The sequence below is a fragment of the Rhamphochromis longiceps genome, linkage group LG20 (genome assembly GCF_057381845.1).
Source record: "Rhamphochromis longiceps isolate RC_006_pf linkage group LG20, R_longiceps_female_GT1.1, whole genome shotgun sequence".
Lineage (NCBI taxonomy): Eukaryota > Metazoa > Chordata > Actinopteri > Cichliformes > Cichlidae > Rhamphochromis > Rhamphochromis longiceps.
This window is the reverse complement of record NC_140576.1, coordinates 10,335,641-10,353,587: the sequence shown is the minus strand read 5'-3', so window position 1 is coordinate 10,353,587 and position 17,947 is coordinate 10,335,641. Positions and strand designations below refer to the sequence as shown.

The 17,947-nt window shown below is 40.9% G+C and overlaps 1 protein-coding gene across 1 annotated transcript; it reads left to right on the top strand.

Moving 5' to 3' along the window:
• Positions 1-2,332: 2,332 nt before the first annotated feature.
• On the top strand, positions 2,333-17,132 carry LOC146644958 (uncharacterized). The gene is made up of 9 exons (XM_085393965.1): positions 2,333-2,472; positions 5,798-5,891; positions 6,030-6,204; positions 7,137-7,282; positions 13,261-13,437; positions 13,646-13,762; positions 13,905-13,991; positions 15,842-15,989; positions 16,207-17,132. The coding sequence occupies exons 1-9, from the start codon at positions 2,459-2,461 to the stop codon at positions 16,224-16,226; spliced, it is 978 nt and encodes a 325-aa protein (XP_085250091.1). The 5' UTR covers positions 2,333-2,458; the 3' UTR covers positions 16,227-17,132.
• The last annotated feature ends 815 nt before the right edge of the window (positions 17,133-17,947 follow it).

The window sequence follows — 17,947 nt, the reverse complement described above, 5'->3', positions numbered from 1 at the left end:
TAATCAAAGTAAACATCTGTCATGCTACTGTAAAGTAAATACTGCACAGAGAGTGAGCTCCATTAGCGGATGTTTGTGCTCTCAAAGTGCTTTTTGTCATGAATGGATTCTTATATATGGTGTTTACAGCTTTAATATCAGACCTGGAGATGACTTCAACTACTTACCGTAATTAATGGATATCAGCATATCACATAAGTAGATTTATATTTTAACACACGTGGCTGTGGTAAGATCAGTAGTACTCTAGCCCAGTGGCATGTGTAGTTTTCATAGTTTTTGTGGTTTTGGTGGTTTTTAGCTTAGAACTGAATGAGCTGATGGGTTGGAGCTGACAAACAGGATATGGTAACCAACATGAAACCATGAACCCCACCTTGTTCATTCAAACAGTCCAGGTTGTTGGTGATGTAAAAGTGAGGGAAACCTTTTCTTGCACACACTAGGCCACTCCAGTGAATCATGAGTTAGAGGTCGTAGTATCTTGCTGGATGTGCTTACCAGTTCATCATTACTTTAAGAACTGACGATCAGTCAGTCCAGAAAATTACTAAAACTTTGAATGTGTCCCCAAGTGCAGTCAACCATCAAGCCCTACAATGAAACTGGCTCACATGAGGACTGCCCCAGGAAAGGAAGACCAAGAGTCACCTCCGCTGCTGAGGATAAATTCATCTGAGTCACCAGCCTTAGAAAAATCGCATGTTAACAGCACCTCAGATTTAGAGCCCAGATAAATGCCACACATAGTCAGAGTAGAGACACATCTCTACATCCACTGTTCAGAGGAGACTGCACGAATCAGGCCTTTATAGTCAAATAGCTGCTAAGAAACCACTACTAATTCCCTTTCATGCTCCTGCACTAATTGAAGGGTGTTTCTCACAAAGTGCAAGGCAATATGTCTGTGAAGGTCCTCAGTCATTCAGGTCACTGTAGTCTAAGGAGCTTGGAAAGAAAAGTGTCTGGACTTCTTTGAGTTTCCTTGAAGACGTTTCACCTCTCATACGAGAAACGTCTTCAGTTCTAAGAGCAATTGATGGAGAGTCCAAGATTTTTAAATCCTATTGGGAGTGTCCCTAAGAAGGTCATGGACCCCTGATTAATCCTATGCCTAATCACATGAGCGAAGGTGTGAAAATGGGTGTGGGTCACAATCAGCCAAGGTTTTGGGTGAAACCTAGCCCCACCCTATCATATTATTTACTTAGGTCAAATGGCCCAGGATGTGAGTGGGTGTTAAAGCGTCTGGCGAGGGATCTCAAATCTGGATTATAGATGGCAGACAGTTGGTGCCGTAAGCCACCCCCTCTGTTCAAAGATGGTCGCTCACAATGGCCATTCACACCTGTGTTCTCTGTCCAAAATGTGAACATTGGCATCTTGACAGGGCAAGACTTAGACTAAGTCTTAGAAAACCACTTCTAATTAAAAGCAACAAGCAGAATAGATTTGTGTGGGCTGAAAAACACAAGGAATAGACATTAGACCAGTGGAAATCTGTGCTTTGGTCTGATGAGTCCAAATTTGATATCTCTGGTTCCACCTGCCATGTCAAAAAAGGTGAACAGTTGGTCTCTACATGCATGGTTCCCACCGTGAAGCATGGAGGAGGAGGTGTGGGGGTGCTTTGTTGGTGGCACTGTTGTGGATTTATTCAAAATCGAAGGCACACTGCAGCGGTATGCCACCCCATCACATTTTGTGTTTAGTTGGACCATCATTTATTTTTCAACAGGACAATGACCCCAAACACACCTCCAGGTTCTGTAAGGGCTATTTGACCAAGAATGAGAGTGATGGAGTGCTGTGCCAGATCTCCTGGCCTCCTCAGTCACCTGATCTAAACCCTGTCGAGATGGTTTGGGATGAGAAGAACCGCAGAGTGAAGGCAAAAGGGCCAACAGGTGCCCAGCATCTCTGGGAACTCCTCCAAGACTGTTGGAAAACCATTTCAGGTGACAACCTCATGAGGCTCATCGAGAGAATGGCAAAGCAGTAATCAAAGCAAAGGGTGGCTATTTTGAAGAATCTAAAATATAAAACATGTTTTGAGTTATTTTGCACTTTTTTGTTTACTACATAATTCTAAATATGTTCATTCATAGTTTTGATGCCTTCAATAAGAATCTGCAATGTAAAAATAAAGAAAAAGCATTTAATGAGAAGATGTGTCCAAGCTTTTGACAAGCAGAGTATATAAATTATTAAAATATATATTTAATTCATAAAATATGAAAATGTGAATATCAATCTGTGCAAGCCTCTTTGTGGTCCACGAGGGGGCAGCAGCACTTTCGCGCTGCAACAAATGAAGCAGTAGAAGAAGAATTTAGCCAGGCTACTGTTCCCGTTGTTTACATTGCAAAATGTGAAACTGAAGTTGTGTGGGCTGGAGGTGGAGACGAACTGAAAAGGTTTCGGGAATGTAAGCTGCTGCGCTGTAGTCCGCCAGGAAATGGACGAGACAAGGTGAGCAGCTTAATTCGTGCATTTAACTGTAAAAGTTACTTTTTATTTCTCTCTCTGTTAGTCACCGAGCTTTTGTGTCGTGATAAAATGTAATCAGACAGCTGGTACATGTACACCTTATTATCTCGTTATAACCGGACACACCCATTAACATCAATAAATTGTTATTTATAACTGTGAGTCTTCATCTGACAAGCTTTATATGGAGTCTGAGCTAATGTAGAGGCTTTATGGTTCAACAAGTCTTCTGTATGTGGAGGACTGAACCTGGCACGGACGACTGTAACCTCTGTAGAAATATGAATAAAGTCATATTTATGCAAGCCAAATAAAACAAAGACAAACGACCAGAGGAACAAAACAGGAAAGACACATTAATGCTTAAAACGTATTTTGCATTCAGTCTTTTTAGTTGCCCCAACTAAGGGGCACGATTCATGTTCAGGTAAATTACTAGTTTTGCAATCCTCAACTGTAGAAATTCTTGGTAAGTCACGTGGTTATGATCAACTGTCTACAAGATGGTGTTTCTAGACAGTTTCCCAACCAATGGAGTAATTTCACCTGGCTGGGAAATATCTGTCTTTGTATTAACTGTTTAAGAACCTATATAAGCAGTAACAATAAGGACTTCTGCATTTTTATCTGTATATTTTTAATTGGGACAATGTAAGTACTTAAATATAAAATATTTCTTCAGCACCTTTCAAGATAAAACCAAATGCAAATCTAAAAAAAATTTCGCTGCATTTTGTAAGCGACCCTTGAGTTTACAGATCTGAAGCTCAGAGGGAGAGACTTCCAGAGTCTGGGGGCCACTGCTGCAAAAGCTCTGCCTCGTATAGTTTTCAGCCTGGTATGATGCACAACCAGTTGGCCCTGATGACATGACCTCAAGGCCCTGCTGGGGATGCATGAATGTAAACTGAAATGTAAAAGGAGAAAAGTTAGACAGATGTATTAAAGAGAAACAAGATAAAACCACCTCAGTGCTGGCAATTCTGGTTATCGATTGGCCATCTTTTTAACTGATATTTAAAAATATTGTATGTATTCTGTGTAGTTTGGTTTTCTATTTACCCTAATAGTATGGTAATGACTAAAAGGTGGAGGATCCAAATTATGTGAAAATTTATAACACATGTTTAACACATGAATATTTGTCATATTTATAAATTTTCACATAATTTGGATACTTGGATTTTCAAAGCCACGTAAGCTGTGCTTCTGTAAAATTAAACAGTAGTGATAACAATAATGCTATTCTATTAAATATTTCCAATCTTCTGTTATATAAAGACTGTAATAGTTTTAAAGTATTAAAGCCAGACTGTGACCGTGTAGTAATACAATAATTAATATCAATTAAGAAATCACGGATGTTTGGTAGAACATTTCAGTTTCATTATTACTGTATGCATATATAACAACATCATCAGCAAAGAGTATTAGCTCCAGAACAAGCCAATCAATATCACGACAAAGCATGTTATAGACACGCCGGTCCACTGTGTCCATTTCAAATTTTCTTCTTCAAAATGTGAAAAGCACATGCATGCACAAGTTGCAGTGGGAGATAATACATTTAAATCCAAGACATTGTTACTAAGCAAGGAAGGTATGTGTAAGTGTACTTCATAACAGGGTCCTTAATTGCCAGAAACTATTAGGCTAGGATATTAAGTAACTATTAAGATAGGCAGATAATATGTACATGTAAATGTGTTAGTGATGTCTGCTTTAGCGCTTTCCCATCATTATTTTCATGTTGGCTTGCAATAAAATGTCTCCCTGTGCTGGTACGGCAACTCAGTGCAACTTACAGCAGCTTCTGCATCTGTGTCCATTTCCCGTTTGGAGAGGCAAAGCTTGAAATAGACATGGTAGACCAGCATTTTCACGTGCTACTAGTTTGCAACAAGCAGATTGAAAATCACTAATATACCAAAAAGAAAAAAAGAGGATCTAGAAATGAGCCTTGAGGAACACCCACAGGTAAACAAAGAGCTTGATTGTTGATTATATGAGAAGTTTTTCATATTTTTAACCAGCGACTGTTGCTCCACACAGTTTACAATGTGTCATTTTTTTCTTGAGATCAAATGCTAAATGTGTCAATATGTCTACTCCCCTATTCCTCGCAAACAGTGACATTTTGTTGTGTTTTCATGTGAAACAGTGAGCATGGGAGCTAACAGTGCTGTTTTCCAGAGGCAGATTGAATGTGTGTGTCTGACCTTATTACACACAGAGATTACTTCTGATTGGAGAACTTTCATACTCATCCCACTTTTCTAACAACTTAATTAGTTCTGACTGGATCTCATCTCTCCAGAATATTTTCATCTCATTTTTATTCATTGATGAAAGTGTCAATACATTTCATCATAGTTTTTGTCCTCGTGCATTAGTTTCTATTTAGTTATTGTCTTGTTTTCGTCTCCAAAATAAAAAGACTGTTGATGAAAACTATAATGACAGTTATTGGTCAATGGAATTGTCACTGCAGTTCAGAAGACATGATTCAATCCAACAAAGGACATCAGAGGGGGGAAAAAAAGAAATGATTAACACTATCAAATGCTTTGCAAAGACTGAAAACACAAGCTCCCTTTGTGTAATTAGGCTCTTAACTTTTCTATGTAAAAAAAAAAGCCCAAATTTGCTGTATCACTGCAGTGATTGGTTCAAAACCCAAACTGCACTGGGTGCAAAGCTGAAGAAGTGCTGTTTAAAGAAGTGACAAACTGATCAGCTACCAGTTTTTCAGGCAGAACGCCTACAATTGTCAAGAACTCGATGTTCGCCAATTTTGTGTATCAGTGTAAGAACAGCTGATTTTCTGATATTTTGGATTCTCTGCACATCATAATTTACCAGTGAGCACACCTTAGGAGGACACCGCATGTAACGTGGGGTGTGTTTGTCGTCTCCTGGGGTCCCTTTTTATAGACCTCAGCATTTGCTGAAGTAAGGTGCTGCAAACATATTTATTTTATGATCCGGTCCTCTGATAAGAAAACCTTTGATATTTTGTAGGAGGAAATGCACAAGTAGACACAGCTTTCACTGTGACACCGAGCAATCATTAATGTTGTTATCGAAACCAGTGACACATTCAAATGTTTGCTGTGATAAATATCTGTTATGTTTGTCCTCCTCTGTGGGATGTTTTCTGTATTTGAATGTGCAGCATGTAACAGGAAGAAGGATCCCGGCTTATTTAGAGTTTCTCTTTTTATCAGTGAGCAGTGCTTTTTTTAAGTTTAGTGACCTGAATGAATATCATCTTCTGCAGTTATGTAAAATTTGTTTACTTTCTCAGTCCTCTGTTGGGCAACCAGCCACATGGCTCGGACCTTCCGTCTCCGAACCTGAGGCCGAGACACCAGGAACTGATCCTGACACCATGTGGCCCGGTGAGATACTGGTGCTGCCGTGCCGGGAAGCGAAGCACATGTTTTCATTCCTGTCGTGCTTTGATTGTGATTTTTTTTGTTGTTGTTGTGGCTATCACAGGTTGTCTCACATTCTTTGTCCTTTCCATGCTGTTGCAGATAAAGCGCTGGTCGGAGCTGCCGCGCCTGCTGCAGGTCTATTTCTGCTTCGCCATACTGTCTCTGCTGGCGCTGCTCGGCCTCACCGTGTCCAGCCTCTACAAGCAGCACACGGACACGGACGTGTCCGATGAGGACAACTTCACTGTGTCGCTGATCCAGCTAGTTGGAATAGGTGAGTTTGTTGAGGGCAAGAAAAAAAAAGACATTTGCAGCATTCATCATCACCCCCACCGCCTCCTTTTAAAAAGCAGAAGTTCTTCTGTTGCAATCATATGATGAAAACTTCAGTGGAAGGAGCCAGTTCCAGTGGCTTATGTGTTCAGTGAGGATTTATGTCAACTGAGCTAGCTTTATTTCCTCATAGCTCAGGTTTACAGCTCGCTGAAGCATTTCCCATAAAAATGACTTGAGCTGCACTCTCTACCTGCCCTGTAGAGATTTGAGGAAATGGTGACTTTTGCTTAACCTCCTATGACCTTTCATCCACATATGTGGACATCACATTTTGGGTTATTTAGACCACAATACTCAATTTTGCTCTACAAGGGCCTGATATCCACTTACAAGGACATTATACTGCTACTGGTCTATCAAAATTTTAAACGAATATCCTCATATGTGGCTCTCATTTTTCTTAGAAACAAAAATCAGGTTAAAAAACATCAGGTAATTCTTTGTTTTTACTTTCATCAGGTCCGAATCAGCACAAATATCAAAGAGAAATTAAAAATACATGCTGTGGAAGAGTTTGGGTCTTAGGAGGTTAAAGTCGCTTTCGAAGCGTCATTTCCAACAAACACTGGGATGCTGTGAAAAACCGAAATAAAAGCAAAATGCAATGATTAGCAAATAAATTGTGGAGCTTAGTGCAGAATAAACGTTACCTCTGAGGAGATGTTTGATGAACAGAGTAGCAAAGTAACTGATTTTGTTCATGATCATTAACATTTTTTACACAGAGCTTCATTAAAAGCTTTGTATCGTATACTTATATCCTTAAGCTATATGATTGAGAAACGGTGTGCACACACAGTACAAATACTTCATCTTTATTCAAAGTGCTTGTCCTGCATGTGAGCTCTGCCTGTTGTCTGGCCCCTGCAGTGTTCTGCATCTACTACATCATCCGCGGCGTGCTGCAGGAAAACCGACAGGAGCTGGTGGCGTTCGTGCTCAGCGTGCTGGTAGTGATGATTCGGTCGGTGGTCAACTTCTCCGTGCTGGGTACGAAAGGCCAACAGGAGCTGCTGGTGAGGAGTTTGGAGGGAATCGTGAATATTTCTCGTGCAAAAAGCAAATAGAACTTTGACTGATTTGGATTTGCAGAACAAAACCAGAAAAGATACTAATGTTAATATGAGCAATGTGAGAAAATGTAAAAAAAAACAACACGGTAAAACATCTTTAGCACGACAGAAGTATATTAAACTTCAAGATATTCCATAAGTCCTGCGTGACTGACCGATGGCTGCAAAAATGAGACAGTTGTTGTAGTTTTCGCTCTGTACACCACCACAGTGGATTTTAAATCAAACAGTTAACATGCCTGTGATTGAAGTGCAGACTTCATTCAGCTTTCTTTTCACAAAATATTTAATTAACTGTAAGAAATTACAGCCAGTTTTATACAGTTTTCTATTTTAAGAGGCCCAGCAGTGATTGGACAAACAAACATAATTTGAGATATATATGTTTTATGTCTTTTGACTTCCTGAAGTCTGAACCCACGAGCATCACCAAATGCAGATGTTCTTCCCAGTCTTCACTGCAGCTCCCTCCCATTGCTAGTTGCTGTGAGTCTCTTTGCCTTCAGTTTTGTTTTCAGTAACCGAAAACGTGCTCGGAGAGAGCTGTTCCAGCCAAGCACGCTGGGTTGAGATCAGGTGACTGACTTGTTCATTCAATAATGTCTCGTTTCTTTTCCTTGAGAAACTCTTGGGTTGATTTAGCAGTTTTGCAGCATTTGGTTGAATCTCAGCAGAGAGCACAGCCCTGTACACTTTTCCATTAGTCGTACTCCTTGTGTCAGTAGTCATCAATAAACAGAAATACATGCCCACACTATGTTTGACAGGTAATTTGGTACGCTTCAGATCATAAGTGGTTTCTCTCCTTCTCCACACTTTTCTCTTCCCATCATATTTTCATCTGTCCAAAGTGTCTTTTAGATGTTTTCTTGCAACGTCTAATCTCACTTTCTTATTCTAGAGTGTAACCAGTGGTTTGCACTTTTCACAGTGATATCTTCTTGAGCGTGTGGCTTGCTTTGAGGTTATGAAGTTATTTTTAAACTCTAAGGAAAAATTTGCGATCATCCACTCTAGTTGTCTTCGGTGGTTGCTCAGAGTTAGCCCGATTGTTGATTAGGACACACCAAACGTTTTTGCTGTTTTTCTGAAAGCTTCCTTTGATTTTTCAGCCTAAAGATGGCCTCCTTCTGCTCCTATCAACTAGGCCTGTGCGATATGATGAGATATATCGGATGACGATATGAAAACATCTGTCAAATTATACGTTATTGTTTGTTTTGTGGTGTTGCAAAATACACTGTTTACGGCAATATTTTTCATCAGGGCACAGAGAATACCAGTATAGCCTAGGGCTGTTCGATATAACGATATATATCGGATGACGATATAAAAACGTCTATCGTTTCATTTTACGCTATCGTTTGTTTCGTGGTGTCGCAAAATAAACTGTTTACAGCAATGTGTCTGTGAAGGTTCTCAGTCATCCAGGTCATCGTAGTCAAAGGAGCTTGCAAAGAAAAGCGTCTGGACTTCTTTAAGTTACTTGAAGACGTTTCACCTCTCATCCGAGAAGCTTCTTCAGTTCTAAGGTCAAATGGTGGAGAGTCCCAGATATAAACCTAGTGGGAGTTTCCCCCCACAGAGGGACAAAAGGAACCCCTGATGATCCTCTAATCGCCTGAGCCAAGGTGTGAAACTGGGTGTGGGTCCCAATCAGCCAGAGTTTCGGGTGAGTTCATTGTGAAACCTGGCCCCACCTTATCATGCGAATTCCTGAGGTCAGACGGCCCAGGATGTGAGTGGGCGTTAAGGCGTCTGGGAAGGGATCTCAAAACTGGATTATAGATGGCAGACAGTTGGTGTCGTAAACCACCACCTGTGTTCAACGATGGTCGCTCACAGTGGACATAGATGGCTTCTTTCACTGCTCTTTCAAACCATCTTATCTCTCTGTCCAAAATGTGAACATTGGCATCCTCGAAAGAGTGTCCTTTATCCTTAAGATGCAGATGGACTGCTGAGTCTTGTCCTGTGGAGGTGGCTCTTCTGTGTTGTGCCATGCGCTTGTGAAGTGGCTGTTTGGTCTCTCCAATGTAGAGGTCTGGGCATTCCTCGCTGCACTGTACAGCATACACCACATTGTTAAGTCTGTGTTTTGGCGTTTTGTCTTTCGGGTGAACCAGTTTTTGCCTGAGCGTGTTGCTGGGTCTGAAATGCACCGGGATGTCATGCTTGGAGAAAACTCTCCTGACTCTCCTCAGAAACGTCTTGTTTACAGCAATATTTTTTCATCGTTTTGATGGTCACTGTAGTGGCTATATTCATTTCTTAAAGTTCTCTCTTTCTCTTATATTTTATATAACCACACTAAGGATGGACGGACAAGCACCTGTTTTTATGCGTTGTGGTTAGCAACAACGTAAAACTATCGCGTGTCCGCTTGTTTATGTTCCATATAAACCTTTTACAATAAAGCTCAAGATCCTGTTGAGACTTTTCAAAATAAACTGAATCACGTGAAAGAGCAGATTATTTACGGATGAGAAGTAAAAAAGAGCCGCCAGGTGCTAAAATATAAACCTTAGACTCAAACGTTAGAACAGGCTTTTCCCCGCAGCACGCCGTGTAATAAATACTCACAAAGAAAACAGCGGCCGTTACAACTCATGTCTAAAAATGTATAGTTTCATGCATCGGTTAAAACACTAGACTCCAGCTACATGACGCGCAGCTGTAAACACTGCCCACAAGACGAGCTGCCTGAGATTCACAGAATTTACAGAACATGTTACATTTTTGTGATTTATATCGTTATCGGGACGATAGAATTCTTATATCGGGATATGAGATTTTGGTCATATCGCACAGCCCTAGTATAGCCAGTAAAAATGAGGCAGAATACGTTAGCTCCAAACAGAAGGACTGTTCAAAACAAATCGAGGACCTTATTCCTAAATGAGGGGCTACCCCTGTAGCACGGACATGGTTTGGTTATGAAAGTATGACACGGACCAGAAAACTGTACTATGCAAATTCTGCCGCAAACCAGTCCCCAGCACAGACTCAACCACGACAAACCTCGACTACTACGCAAGAATCACGAGAAAGAGTGTGAAGAGAGCTTATGGATGAGAAGCAAAAAATAGCCGTCAGCTGCTCTAAATAAACCTTAGACTCAAACGTTAGAACAGGCTTTTCCTCGCAGCAGTTTCATGCATCGGTCAAAACACTCGACTCCAGGTACACCACTCCCAGCTGAAAACACTTGACACAAGTGGGGTTGCCAGAGATTCACAGAATATACAGAAAAAGCCCTATTTTGTGATATATATGTATATATGTTCTAAGGATGAGAAATGTCTTTTATCGGGATATGAGATTTTGGTCATATCAACATGCTTTCAGGCCTCATATTGAGAGATTTCCACAGGGAAATTCACCAAACACAAGTTAAACACTTGGAATGAACTCCTGGGCCCTATTTCAGGAAGCCGGTTTAGTGCAAACTCTGAGTAAGTATACCCTAAGTTAACGAAAACTCTGGGTTTTCGGTTTCACAAAGCGAGTTTAGATTAATTCTGAGTGAGTTACTATGACGACACACTCCGTGAAGCTAACCTGCCCCCTAGCAGGTTTACTTCAACTAACCTTGACTTTCTCCGCCTCTTTGTCAGAAACCTGACTGTAGGAAGTGTCAGACATGGCGTGCTCCTTCCTTGAAGAGCCAGTAGATCGTGAAGCCCAAATTCTCCGCAGAGCTCTCCGCCGGGAGAGAGTGATTAGAGCGCGTTTGGACATTTTATCATTTCCTGATGATTTCCTGTGTGAACGTTACCGTTTTTCAGCACAATCTCTAATTCATTTGAATAACATCCTCAGGCCTAATATTGCTCATGTGACACATCGCGGACATCCTCTCAGTTCTGTACATATTACTTGTATTGCACTTCGGTTTTTTGCAAACGGGAGCTTTCTGTATAATATTGGTGACGCTGAGCACGTTTCCAAGGCTACCGTCTGTCGGGCAGTCAGGAATGTTACAGTTGCACTGAAACGTCTCGTGTACTCGTTTGTGGTGTTCCCCGGTCATAGACCCACAAGATTTATCAAAGAGGGATGCCACAAAATTGCAGGTATCAGGATGACCAAAACTTAATACATGATGTGGTGATACTTGAACTACTACTTAAATTTTACATTTATTTTCAGGGTTCCCAGGCGTGATTGGCTGTACAGATGGCACTCACATTCCAATCATTGCTCCTTCAGTAAATGAAGGAGACTATGTGAACAGGAAGTCTTTCCACAGCATCAATGTACAGGTACATAGTTCCCTGTAGCATTTCAAATTAACAAATTATTTCATCATAGTAATGGATGCTAATTTGTGTTCTCTGCACTGTGAAGGTCATATGTGATGCTGCCAACATTATCACAAAGGTGGAAGCCAAGTGGCCAGCCTCTGTGAGTGGTGGTGGTGGAGGACCCCCACCTGTTTTTCGGGCCTCCGCTTTTTTTCTGTTGGCTATAACGGGTCACATTTGAGCATACAGAGTAAGCAAATATGTACTTGTAATGTGCTCAGATAATTTCAATAAGTGCTTACAGAGGGGAAATTAATGTAGCCTCTAACTGCAATTGATTTACATGGGACAAACAGACCAAGCACTATGGCTCATAATACAATTACACCTTACCTGTTTGGACTATATTTTTATATTTCATTTTTACTTGCTGCCAGGAACGTTTGGGGCCTGTTGGGTTGCACCTGCGCTCACATCACATCACGAAATAAAATGTATGAAATAAAAAATAAAATAAAATATAATAAAATAACGTGTTAAATGGGTGGAAATCCCTAGATCAATGTTTAAATTAACACTCACGCATTGACTCTGTCGGCTATGTTTTGCCATGCATGCTCACTTTCTTTTGCAGCTGAGGCTGTGTTACTTTTTTTCCGCAAAATTTGCATGTTATCGGCATATGCTGCCATCAGAATTTCGGCCTCAAGCGCTGTAAGATACATTGACCGCGCCTTCTTTCCCTCCGTCTCCATGGTGACTCGCTTAATCTGTGCTCCACTAATGAGGGCTTTATGTATCCTCGTGCGCGCCCTTAACTCGGGGTTAAAGCAACTCCGCGTTGATTGAACTAATTGTTATCAGCCTTTCTGAAACCGAATATTCCGAGTTGGACAGTTCGGGGTTACTCAACCCTGAGTATCGTTTTTCACTCTGAGTTTTCTAAACCGGCTTCCTGAAATAGGGCCCAGAGCTTTTATCTGCTCAGTTTAATTTTCCAGGTAGTTTTGACTCCTTCAATTAAAGCTGAAAGTCTGCTCTTCAAACATGCTTGATTGGACAATTTAAAATCCACTGCCATGGTGTACAAAAGAAAAAGGAAATCAAATTTGTGCCGTCATCCAAAATCCTTCTGGACCCGACTGTGTATACGTCAGCTCTGAATAGTGTCATCGTTGCTTCCTGCTGCTGCTGTTAAGACACGAAAGGAAACAAAATAAACAAAACAGGTGTCAGCAGGCATCGTGAACGATTACTTCCCGTTTAGATGATTCTCAGTTCCACCACTTGATGTCACTGTGACTGTATGTGTGAATGAGTGATCCAACGAGTGAATGTTGAGACTACATGTTGATGGTTATTGCTGTGTGTTGGTGTTTGCTGAACATACATAAAAGCTAAGGTGGTAAACCTGTTACAGCTCCACCAGTGTTCTGTTTAAAAGCATGCAAAGCCCCAGGAAGAGCAGTTCATATCACAGACAGTCTACATGCAGCTGAGTGTTGAGTTACTGAATAATGCCACATTTCTGCAAACTGAACCATCTTTTTTACTGGCGGGTGACTGATATGAATGATAGAGAATAATTTGATGTAATAACTGCCTTTAATTTTTCACCGTGCACAAACCTGAAGCACAAACTGAGTGAACAGCGGCGATCTGTTTGTGTGGCAGGTGCGTTTCGTGTGCATCGTCACCCTGGGCGTCGTGCACATCTTTTGCACCACGCTGCTCATCCGGAGACCGAACATGATGGCGTTCCGTGTGGGCGGAGCCTTGGAGTGCCTTCAAGAGCAGTATTTCCTGCTAAACCTGTGTTTCTCCATGGTGACCTTTGACCTGCAGGCTCAGGTACACGCACGTTCTCCTTTTGTTTTTTACAGTGGAAATTTTTGGCATTTCACGCGCGCAGCATGTCGCCCTGCACGTCGCCCTGCACGTGCTCCTCGTCATATGCTTTTTTTCCTTGGTGTTCAGCGTCCAACAGTGAGGTGAGTTTGTTTTTAACAGAGCTGATGAGCGGCTTCGTGACGTTGTGCTGTTGGTGTGACCTTTTCAGTTGTGCCTGTGTGCCCTGATCTTAACAACGAGCCTGGCGGCGACTGGTGCCAACAACATAATCGTGGGTGTCGGAGTGTTCTGGGCCATCCTGACTACAGTTGTGGGCGCTGTTGCGGTGAGACCTTTTTATACATCCTCTGGTCACACCAGAGAGTCACAAGCGACAATAAACCAAAAAGGACAAGAAACATAGATGCACTTTAAACAGTCACAAGCTGAAGAGCAGCCAATTGTAACCACTTGTTTTTGTTTTTTAGGTTTTAAAGGAAAAGAAAGTTTTGGTTTGGATCTTTATGGCGCAGAACGTTCCTCAGGTGGCATTCTTTGTGTATCTGATGTACACGGTAGGCTGAGATTTCCCTCATTTATTCAGATATTTTATTTAACTACACATTTTGTTGTTCCGTTTGTGTGAGTGTGCTTTATGAAGTGAGTCTTCCTAATAATAATCCTGCTTAGGAATGACTGTCCCAAAGTACGTCACACAACTCGCACTTCAAATATGACCGACCGGTGCCTTTGTTGGGGGCTATCTTTCTATTGAGGATCAATACACATTTTATCATATCTGTGAGAATTTATAATTTGAAAATTGTGCCAGTGTGACTCAGTGATGAGTTTTTTGGGACAATGTGGAAAATGTAAATAAAAACCAAATCCAATGACTTGCAAATCTCATGAACTTTATTTACAATAAAACAGGAAAGTTTGGACCTGGACAGCAAAAGTCTGTAAAAGTAAGTGGCACTAAAAAGAAACAGCTGGAGGAACATTTTGAAACTAATTAGGTTAATTTTCAACAGGTCAGTAACTTGATTGGGTATAAAAAGATATTCTTAGCGAGGCAGCGTTTCTCAGGAGTAAAGATGTGCAAAGAAATTGTATCTACAAGTTATTAAACAATTTCAGAATAATTTTCTGCTATGTAAAATTGTAAAGATTTGGAACATCTCACATCTACGGAACATAAAATCATCAAAATATTCAAAGAATTTGGAGAAATCTCTGTGCGCAAGGGACAAGGACTAAATCTTCGTCCGTCAGGCAGCACTGCATTAGAAACAGGTGCGATGCTAGCATGGAAATCACTGCAGGGGCTCAGGAGCAATTACAGAAAACTGTGAACACATCCACAAATGTGAACTTGATCCAGAAGGGCCACTATCTTCTCCTCGCCAAAGCTCATTTAAAATGGACTTATGCTCCCATCAAGGCAAGAGATTTTTCAGGGAAGGCCTTGGATATTTCAGCATAGTAGAAGAGTCTGGGTGCGGTAGTGACTTTCCTGCAGTCCAGGTTGTTCCCCAGTTTGGTACACGATGAAATAAAAAAATACAACTAAAAAGACCCACAACTGTGGAGGTGTTGTTAAAAGAAGAGGGGATGCTGTAGAGTAAAACACGGCTCTGTCCCAGCGATTTTAAGACGTGTCGCTGCTGTCAAATTCAAAATGATTTCATTTTCTCAGTTCAAACATCAAATATGATTTTTCTATTATGGGATTACGAGATTTGCAAATCACTGGATGTTTTTTAATTTACATTTTACACACTATCCAAAATTTGTTGGTGCTGGGCTGTAAAAGTCCTTGTAGTTTCATAGACTGTATATATCAGATGGCAGAGCCACTGATGTCACCTGTTAGTTTGCTGGCTACCTTTTTGAAGCCTCAAGGTTCAAATCTGGACATGACAATCAATGGATGATAGTAGATGTAAAGCTTGGGTAGCTGAGTGCACTGTATTATTAAATGGGATGCTAACATGGCTAGCATAACAGGTGACATCTTATACAGTCTTTCTGTCACTACGAAAGTCACTCAAAGCAGAGATTTCCTTTCACAGTGAGTCCTGCACAGCAACACAGTGGAAACAGCTATAAACCTTTTTTATTCCAAGACTTCAAATCCGTTTATTTGTGCTGTGAAGTTGGGCATTTGCTCATCAGGGAGTGATGTAGGTGCAGTAATAAATGCAGTTAGCGTAGCACTTGAATAGTTACTTTCCAGTGTTTTTCAGTATTTCCAGTAAACCCCCCAAAAAGCACTTTCTGACACGATTGCTGCTCACATCACAGAGGACAGCGCCTCTGTGATGTGAGGATGACGCCGCATGTTGTCGTTCCCTTCTTTGGCTGAGCCGTGCGCTCAGATACAGGCGCCTGCGGGGAAACAATGATTTTGCTTTAATCGCAGGTGGCAGAGAAATGGTTCCAGGACACTACGTACACAGTGGAGGCAGCTGCTATAACCGGGGCTTTGATTTCACTGGTGATCAAAGTGGTTTTATTCTGGGGCCTCATCAGACTGGTACACAGCTTTGGACAAGGCCTGAGAGAGAGAAGTGAGTTTACTGCTTCAGTCCCTTAAGAGTTACTTTGAGCACAACACTAAACACACACTGCATCTGCAGAACACCGAGTTAGCAGTTTCTGTTTCTTCCTAAATACCCTGAATTTGTTTGTTCGAGATGTTGATTGTAAGAAAACCAGAGTTTTCCTGAATCTGCCAAACTTGAGCATCAGAATACTGAAACCCTTGTTTTTTATTGCTCTTCACAGTGTTTGCACATAACAGGTGATAAAACATCAGGACCAAGGAAACAGCTGCACGCTGTGGGCTTAAAGCACCGTGCTGCTGACCGCGAAGCTCACATTTGTATTCAGCATCAAGTGTGCCAAAATCATCACTCAGCATTGTTTTATTTTTCCATGTTCTGTATACTGTAAGAATGTTAATGTGTTTCTGGCTTCAGCGGCGTCCCTGTTTACAGAATTTAAATGAATTCTCAGGGGTTTTTTTTTTTAAATTTTTTATTTCAGTCAACAACAACAACACCAACAGATTATAATTTTACATAAAAGTACTCAAACAGTAACCGAAAAAGGAATCTGATCATATCAGATGCAAACATCTGATATGATCAGTCTGTACCTGAATACGTGCATGCATCATGACGTGCGATGCAGCTCTCTGTATTTAAGTCCTCACTATCCAGGTTGTGCCAACACTTTTATATTAGTGCATTACGTGTATTAGCTAAGCATGGCTCACTGAGTCTATGAGCTCCATTGTTTTTACCCCTGCTGAGCGTACGCTCTGTCGCTCTCTGTGGCACGACTAAAATATTTCCTTTGAATGTCGCCACGCAGGTAGATTGTTCTGGTATCCTGTCAACATGCGTTTGTAAACCAGCTTCATATAATCGTTTTTACACCAATATGCATTTTAACACCTAAATCGAGTTTTGTAGCGTTGCCAACATCCTCCACTTTTTAAAAAATGTGATTTCTTCCTGTAAATTGTATTCACAGTTATGACTGATTTAAGTTTGCTTTTTAAAATTAGAAATGTGTAAATTAACTCGTGCAGTCGACCACCACGACTAGCCGTGTTTTTATTGACATATTTTTTAAACTGTCTGCTGCACTTTCATGCGCTCCTGTTTTTTTCATCCAAAGTTCTTAATAAAGTATTTTAACAAAAACTTTGACATTTTGATTTACTGATCTTTTTGGGACATGCAGCTCTGTGCAAGTCTCGATCCACTCCTCATATTTTGCTTTCAGTGAGCCAGACGTTGTTGTACTTCTCCAAAGGGAGGGAGTGTGTAATCCTTCTGTTTGTCCGTCTGTTCGTTAGCAGTGTATCGCCCAGTTTTCAATATATCATTTTCAAATTTTGTGTGATGGTACATACCAATAACAGCTCGAGCTGATTTAATTTAGGGTCAAGTTCAAGGTCAGACCAAAAGTGAAAATCACTAATAACTTTATATTACCCACAATTCTTAGTGGATTGTTTTCAAACTTCACAACAATATACCAGGCCTTGTATTTGACCTTGACCATAATTGTCACTGCCCAAGAAACCATGTATCATATGAAAGGGCATGGAGAGAAGTACAACAACATTTGACGTCACAATAACAGGCTGACGTCAACGTAACTTTTTAAAGTGGTCTTTTCAGTCACCTTTTACACGAGGATTTTCAGAGGAATGTTTTTGTGTATGTTAAGCCACTTAAAACTGAATCATGATGAATCATTCAAGCATAAAAAACACCTTATCAAAGGATGAACCGGTGTTGTGTCTCTATAACAGGCAACTGGGCAAAGTAGCTATTTTAAATGGTTTCTTTAGGCTCCTTGTTGCTGGAAACGTCACAAAACAGAGCTATCGGGTGAAAACTTATAACTTGGCGTGATGTACTTGTGTACGTGTGTACTTAAACATTTTGGGGAAACTGGACAGGACGAAGGACAAAAAAGTGGCAGGACTTTAAAAATAAAATAAAATACT